General features: G+C 48.6%; 1 protein-coding gene across 1 annotated transcript in view; it reads left to right on the top strand.

The window, feature by feature from the left end:
• The window catches only part of pogza (pogo transposable element derived with ZNF domain a), a 20,693-nt gene that overhangs the window by 9,949 nt on the left and 3,244 nt on the right, over nt 1-7,500 (top strand). The window contains exons 17-23 of the mRNA XM_070846782.1: nt 61-120; nt 518-633; nt 4,304-4,586; nt 5,134-5,191; nt 5,637-5,729; nt 6,790-7,218; nt 7,497-7,500. The exon at nt 7,497-7,500 is cut by the window's right edge and continues 299 nt beyond it. Coding sequence (XP_070702883.1) covers nt 61-120; nt 518-633; nt 4,304-4,586; nt 5,134-5,191; nt 5,637-5,729; nt 6,790-7,218; nt 7,497-7,500 — 1,043 coding nt within the window. The remainder of the gene's footprint in view (nt 1-60; nt 121-517; nt 634-4,303; nt 4,587-5,133; nt 5,192-5,636; nt 5,730-6,789; nt 7,219-7,496) is intronic.

The following is a 7,500-nucleotide window of genomic DNA, read 5'->3' as shown; positions in this document are numbered from 1 at the left end:
AGACTGGTGTGATTACTGTCTGACCTCTGACCTCTGACCTCTACCTGTGTGTGTCCACAGTAACCATGCGACCTGCAGGAAGTTGCCTGAGTACCAGAGCATCTTCCTGTCAGACCCCCGGTAAAGACCTGCAGGGACACAACCAACTCTGATGTTTATTTCTTCTGTCCGTGAACATCTGGATCACGTTTATGACCATCGAAGGGTTTCACGTACATAAAAGCTCTGCCAGTGAAAAATAAAATAAAGACTCATCAATAGAAAATCTACATTTACAATTAAAGCACAAAGAATACATTTGTCGAGTTTTAAACTCTCCATTCATAGAACACAGGAGTTGTTGGTCGTTGGGAAGTAATTCATTATTCTTGTGTTTACTTCCTGCTGCTGTTTTCATTGGTTGTTTTTAGTCATGTGACACAGCTAGGGCCCAGGAGCCCACCAGACTCCACTGACAATAATTTTATCTTGCAGAACAAGTGACGGCTGGAGTCATTAGTGTGTGTGTGTGTTTCAGGTTGCCACAGAAGTTGAGCTGTGTGTCGTGCACGTTTTCCACCTGCAGCGGAGATGTGATGGCTAATCACCTGACGGAGAGACCAGAGCACCACTGCACCCTGCTGACACACAACGGTAACACACACACACACACACACACACACACACATTTAAATGGTCTGAGCTGTGGGGGGCTGCACCTCATCATGAGTAATACACACTCACCTGATATTTAAAGGAGAGCTCTGCTGTTCTTAAACCTGGGCCCTCTTCAGAGACACCAGACTCCATTGACAATAATAGTTATTTTACCTCAGAGAACACAGGGCTTTACACATGACTTAGTTAGTCAGGATGGAGGGGTAGTGTGAATATTAGGGTTAGTTTGGATCTGAAGGAACCCTTTAAATCATCAAAGTCACACAACAACACCAACAAGCTACCTGATGGAGGCAGCAGTGGACCAGCAGCTCCTGTGTTCTGTGAGTTAAAATTAGTGTCTTCGTGAATGGAGTCTGGTGGACCAGTTCCAACACTTTTACTACCTACCAATCATTCAGACACCAGGATGTGGACAGAGAGGACCAGGGGTAAAAACAGGGGAGTGTCCCTTCAAGGCAACAAAGTGGTCTGACAGTTCATCTGTGTACCAACACACACACACCTGCAGAGTTTTTAGCAAAAGAATAAAAAGACATCAGAAACAACAAGTTCAAGAAGTCTTTCTGTAATAATTCACATTATTCAGATTTGAGAAGTTTGCAGTAGCACCATGTGAACTTCCTGTTTTATGTCGTGACGAAGTGTCAGAGTTCAGTTATTCAAAATCCGACTACGTGGTCGCTATCCGCTGATTTCGCACTAAATTCCTTTCGTGGCCGCCGCTTTGGGACGCAAAGGGCTGATTTTATGCTCCACCAAACCTCGTACGTCAAAAGTGTTTGAGACGGCGCGTCCACGGGAGAGAGACGGCGGCGAACAGAAAATACCCAGTTTGGTAAGTAACGCTGCCACTGAGCTCACACCATAAACCACCTGTCAGCGCCATGTTTGGCTAGCTAGCGTTAGCACACCTGCTCCCAACAGCAGAAACACCATCATGGCCGTTTGCTCGCTCACATCACAGCCTGAATCCGTGAGACCCGTTTCTGGCCGTCGTCGTGGCAGGCTGACCCACAGGATGTAGTTCATCCCTGAACAGCTGGTTGTTTGTTACAGAGCTGGGACAGCTTGGAAAAATCTGTCAATTAGCTAAATTAAAAAGTGGCTTTAGGTTGTAAATGTATGTGAAAGAAGTCTGATGTTCTGAGATTAAAGTGGTACATTTACGAGGAAAGAAACAGATCGACTCTCGACAGCTGATTTTAGCCTGGAAACACTGTTTATATACTTTATACACTTAGAATATATTCATAGTATATACAGTGGTGTGAAAAAGTATTTGCCCCCTTACAGATTTCTTCTGTTTTTGCTTTATTGTCACACTTACATGTTTCAGATCATCAAACCAATTTTAATATCACTCAAAGAAAACCTGAGTAAACACAAAAAGCAGTTTTTAAATGATGATTTTATTTATTAAGGGACAAAAGCTATCCAAACCAACCTGCCCTATGTGAAAAAGTCATTGCCCCCTGAACCTAATAACTGGTTGTGCCATCTTTGGTGGCAACAACTGCAGTCAAGCGTTTGCAGTAACTGCCGATGAGTCTTTCACATCGCTGTGGGGGAATTTTGGCCCACTCTTCTTTGTCTTAATTCAGCCACATTGGAGGGCTTTGGAGCATGAACGGCCTGTTTAAGGTCATGTCACAGCATCTCCATCGGATTTAAGTCCAGACTTTGACTAGGTCACTCCAAAACCTTCACTTTGTTTTTTTTGGAGCTATTCAGAGGAGGACTTGCTGGTGTGCTTCAGATCATTGTCCTGCTGCAGAACCCAAGTGTGCTTGAGCTTAAGGTCACGAACTGAAGGCCGGACATTCTCCTTCAGGATTTCTGGTAGAGAGCAGAATTCGTGGTTCCATCAATTACGGCAAGTTGTCCAGGTCCTGAAGCAGCAAAGCAGCCCCAGACCATCACACCACCACCATGTCTGACTGTCGGTATGATGTTCTTTCTCCAACATGCTGTGTTAGTTTTACACCAGATGTAACAGGACGCACACCTTCCAAAAAGTTCCACTTTTGTCCCGTCAGTCCACAGAATATTTTCCCAAAAGTGTGGGGGATCATCAACATGTTTTTTAGCAAATGTGAGATGTGCCTTTGTGTTCTTTTAGGTCAGCAGTGGTTTTCTCCTTGGAACTCTCCCATGGAGGCCATGTTTGCCCAGTGTCTTTCTTATTGTTGAATCATGGACACTGACCTTAAGTGAGGCCTGCAGTGCTTTAGATGTTGTTCGGGGTTCTTCTGTGACCTCCTGGATGAGTCGTTGATCACTCTTGGAGTCATTTTGGTCGGCCGGTAGTCCTGGGATGGTTCACCACTGCTCCATGTTTTCTCCATTCGGGGATAATGGCTCTCACTGTTGTTCTCTGGAGTCCCAAAGCCTTAGAAATGGCTTTTTAACCCTTTCCAGACTGACAGATGTCAATGACTTTGTTTCTTGTCTGTTCTTGAATTGCTTTAGATCGGGGCATGATGTGCCTACTTCATGTTGTCTGTTTAAGTGGTTTCTTGATCCTACAGCTCTGGCAGTAATCAGGCCTGGGTGTGGCTAGTGAAATTGAACTCAGCTTTCAAACATGTGGTTAATCACAGTTAATTCATGATTTAACAAGGGGGGCAATGACTTTTTCACATAGGGCAGGTTGGTTTGGATAGCTTTTGTCCCTTAATAAATAAAATCATCATTTAAAAACTGCTTTTTGTGTTTACTCAGGTTTTCTTTGAGTGATATTAAAATTGGTTTGATGAACTGAAACATGTAAGTGTGACAATAAAGCAAAAACAGAAGAAATCTGTAAGGGGGCAAATACTTTTTCACACCACTGTATTATGTATTTTCTTTCTCTTAAACTTGAGTTTAGTTGTAAATTTACCGCTCTGATCTCTGAGTTTCTTGGCCATTAGAGATGAATGTATTTACTGGCTGTTTACGGTGGGTGGAGCTTCCTCAGCAGCTGGAGAACAACACGATTAAAGATGTGAATCCTGTTCAGGCTGCAGCTCGGATGGAGATGAGGGACAGTTTGCACTGAATGTGATTTCTTCGGTCCGTATATTAACATATAGTGATTATTATTATCGTGATGATGTGTTTGGGCGGTAAACGTGTTTTTCTTCAGCTGCAGTTGAATTTATTGACACGTGTCCTCACGGCGTGCGTCCGACGGTGGCGTCCTAACGTCAGGCGCTCTCCGTCCTCGCTGTCGTCACCATGGAAACAAACCCCGGAGCGACCAGCTGATCAGACTCCAGTAAAAGACGGCGAGTTCTGACTCTCTGCCCTCGTGTGTCCTTTTTAAAGTTTCCTGTCGTTAGTCCAGTGAAGCTGATCGGCTGACAGCAGCAGGTTGTTACTCTGACAGCAGCTCTCTGTGACCTCCCTCCTCCCTCACCGGCAGCTCATTCAGGTTTCTGTGGGGGGGGGCTATCGGACAGGTAATGGACAGGTAACTCCTCCTTCAGCTGCTCCTCCATGAAGAAGCTTTAAAGCCTCAGAAACAGAACCCAGCTCCCAGTGAGGAGGAGCCTGATGTCGGCTCTGACCGATCAGATGAGATGTGTTATTGATCGTGAGGACGTTGTTGATGCTGTGCGGTAAACGCCGTCATGACGTCCTGTCTGTGGTTTGGTTTCAGGGCTCACCGCTCCACAGACGCCCCCTTCCGCCGCTGAAACCGGGGACCGTCCGTTAACAACCATGGAGGCTGAATCTGGTGTTCCTGGTGCATTCTGGGATATGTCTGAGCCCAGAGGAGACCCGGAGAGAGGCGTCCGGCCCCAGAACTCTGAGGAGGACCCGGGTCAGCGAAGCCGGAGGCCCGATCCGGGCAAAGCGTGTGGCCGGACGTGTCGGAAGAAAAGCCGGGACAAAGTCGGCACCGGCCGGAGGGCGGGGGGCCGCACGCCGCCTTCTGGAACATGACCTACCAGGAGAAGAGGACCTTCACCGACCACCTGACGGACGAGCGCCGTCACAGCCACGAGGTGTGAGACCTTCTTCCTCACCGGGCTGGGGTACCATCCGAGCAACAGACCGTCATTGGGAACCGCTCGCCGTCCCGCCGCCCGAGGAGCGAGCATAAAATCGATTCGTCCCCAGTTTCCAAACACACTGAATCATTTGAGGGAGCGAACTTCACTGTCACTGCTTTAATAAATCGTTGGGCTCTGCTCTCCGTCTGTCTGTGTCATTTATTTGGACTCGGGTCACTAAAGTCCACAGTCTGTGGCTGGTGGTTAAACGCCCCCCCACGGATGATGGCGTCCCCTCAGTGTTTGTGGACCAGCGTTGGTGCTCCTTCAACTTATGACCACTAGAGGGCACCAACGTGACGCCACTCACTGGTGTCTGCAAAGGACCGATCAGATCATCTCTTTCTGGGGGGGGTCTGAAACGGTGAAACACGTTACTGCGGTGGAGGGTCGGAGTACTTCCTCAAAGACTAACCTGTGTGTGTCGTTTCAGGGTCCAGTGTGAATGGTTTGGAAACACGGGACGCACACGCGGCTCACAGCTCCTCCAGGTAAAAACACAACAAACACAGCTCCTTCACAATAAAAGCCACTCAGGTCAGAGGATGGAAGGCAAAGCAGCTGAACTTAAGGTCTTTTAATGTGAAGGGGACACATGCACAGATTTGTATGCATTTTTTTGTGCATGAAAGTTGAAACGTTTAATGTTCACCAGCTTTTTCCTGAGCTTTCATCCACAACTGATGTTACTTTTTCTTCTTCCCTCTCCTCTTCATCTTCGTCCTTACATCACTTCCTGTCCAGCCATCGATCAGTTAAATGAAATCAGCTCAGACTGAAACAGTTTCTTTCCTTCTGTAATTATTATTTCTCTCCATCGTTATTCCCCCCCCCCCCCCCCCCCCCCCCCCCCACAGTGTTACATCATCTGTTGTTGGGGGGGGCGGAGCCTTCATCCCCTTCCACTGCCTCCCCTCCGGTCACACCTCCACCCAGCTGTCAGTCAAACCCCTCACCTCCCCCTCCCCCCTCTCCTCTCCCCCTGCCATGACCATCAAGTTCCTGGGGCCCCGGCCACAACCTGCCCAGGTGAGCAGAGGGTTTTTACCACTGTGGTCAGCTGACTTCCTGTTTACTTGATCTAATACAGTCAGGAGCAGAGAGAGAAACTGCCAGGAGATCAGTAAGAAATCAGCTGATGGATCAATATCAATGTACAAGTAGTTTTTTCTTATTGATCAACAGTTTAGCCCCGGTTTAGCTCTGGTTTAGCCCTGGTTTAGCTCTGGTTTAGCCCCGGTTTAGCTCTGGTTTAGCTCTGGTTTAGCCCCGGTTTAGCTCTGGTTTAGCTCTGGTTTAGCTTTGGTTTAGCCCCGGTTTAGCTCTGGTTTAGCTCCGGTTTAGCTCTGGTTTAGCTCTGGTTTAGCTCTGGTTTAGCCCCGGTTTAGCCCTGGTTTAGCTCTGGTTTAGCTCCGGTTTAGCCCTGGTTTAGCTCCGGTTTAGCCCCGGTTTAGCCCTGGTTTAGCTCTGGTTTAGCTCTGGTTTAGCTCTGGTTTAGCTCCGGTTTAGCCCCGGTTTAGCTCCGGTTTAGCTCCGGTTTAGCCCTGGTTTAGCTCCGGTTTAGCCCCGGTTTAGCCCCGGTTTAGCTCCGGTTTAGCTCCGGTTTAGCCCTGGTTTAGCTCCGGTTTAGCCCCGGTTTAGCCCTGGTTTAGCCCCGGTTTAGCTCTGGTTTAGCTCTGGTTTAGCTCTGGTTTAGCCCCGGTTTAGCCCCGGTTTAGCTCCGGTTTAGCTCCGGTTTAGCTCTGGTTTAGCTCTGGTTTAGCCCCGGTTTAGCCCCGGTTTAGCTCCGGTTTAGCTCCGGTTTAGCCCTGGTTTAGCCCTGGTTTAGCCCCGGTTTAGCTCTGGTTTAGCCCCGGTTTAGCCCTGGTTTAGCTCCGGTTTAGCTCCGGTTTAGCCCTGGTTTAGCTCCGGTTTAGCCCCGGTTTAGCCCCGGTTTAGCCCTGGTTTAGCTCTGGTTTAGCTCTGGTTTAGCCCTGGTTTAGCCCCGGTTTAGCCCCATTTAATTCCCAGCTTACCTCTGTAGTAAACCAGTAACTCTCTCAGTGAGGAGCGTGTCAGGTGATGATGATGTCGTCCTCTTCCTCCTCAGTGTCCCGTCTCTCCTCTGTCGGCGTCCGAGCTCCCCGTCGTCCTCTTCGCTCTGTGTCACGGCGTCTCTCAGGCCTCCCGCCGTTTCCACACGTCTACTCTGACCATCCGGTCATGGATTTGGCAGCAGGAGCAACGGCTGTGGGAGCGGAAGTGGCGCTGGAGGACGGCGAAGGTGGCGGAGTGGGTGCTGAGTCAGAGAGAGCAGCAGCTGAGCGTGAGCGAAGGCGTCCTGCTGCAAACAGCGAGGAGAGCTCTGGGAAAGGGCGGGCAGCTGCTAGACCATTACAGCTGGGTAGTGGACTTCATGCTGATACACGAGCTCAGCCTGCAGCCCACAAACAACAACGGCATCCAGCACCTCAGAGGAAGACTGCCGAAGATCATCAGAGACAACTGCCGCACCTTCATACCCTGGCTGTCGGCACAGGTTCATTTCATCAGTTCATCAGCAGTAAAAACGCCCACCAGACTCCATTCACAAAATCATCATTTTAACTCCCAGAACAGAGGAGGTGCCAGTACCTGAGTAATACACACTCACCTGATATTTAAAGGAGAACTGATAAGAAATCAGATCAAACAACATAGAAAATTACTCTCAACCTAAATGGAGTTTGTAACTGTGATTCAGAACCTCTGTGATAAAAGTTATTTAAAGGATTCCAGATGTGAGATCGGTCATGGTGACGGTGTTTTCCTCCTCAGATCC

This window comes from Pempheris klunzingeri, chromosome 16, assembly GCF_042242105.1.
Source record: "Pempheris klunzingeri isolate RE-2024b chromosome 16, fPemKlu1.hap1, whole genome shotgun sequence".
Lineage (NCBI taxonomy): Eukaryota > Metazoa > Chordata > Actinopteri > Acropomatiformes > Pempheridae > Pempheris > Pempheris klunzingeri.
The sequence above is the reverse complement of the archived record's forward strand: the minus strand, read 5'-3'. Positions and strand labels throughout refer to the sequence as shown.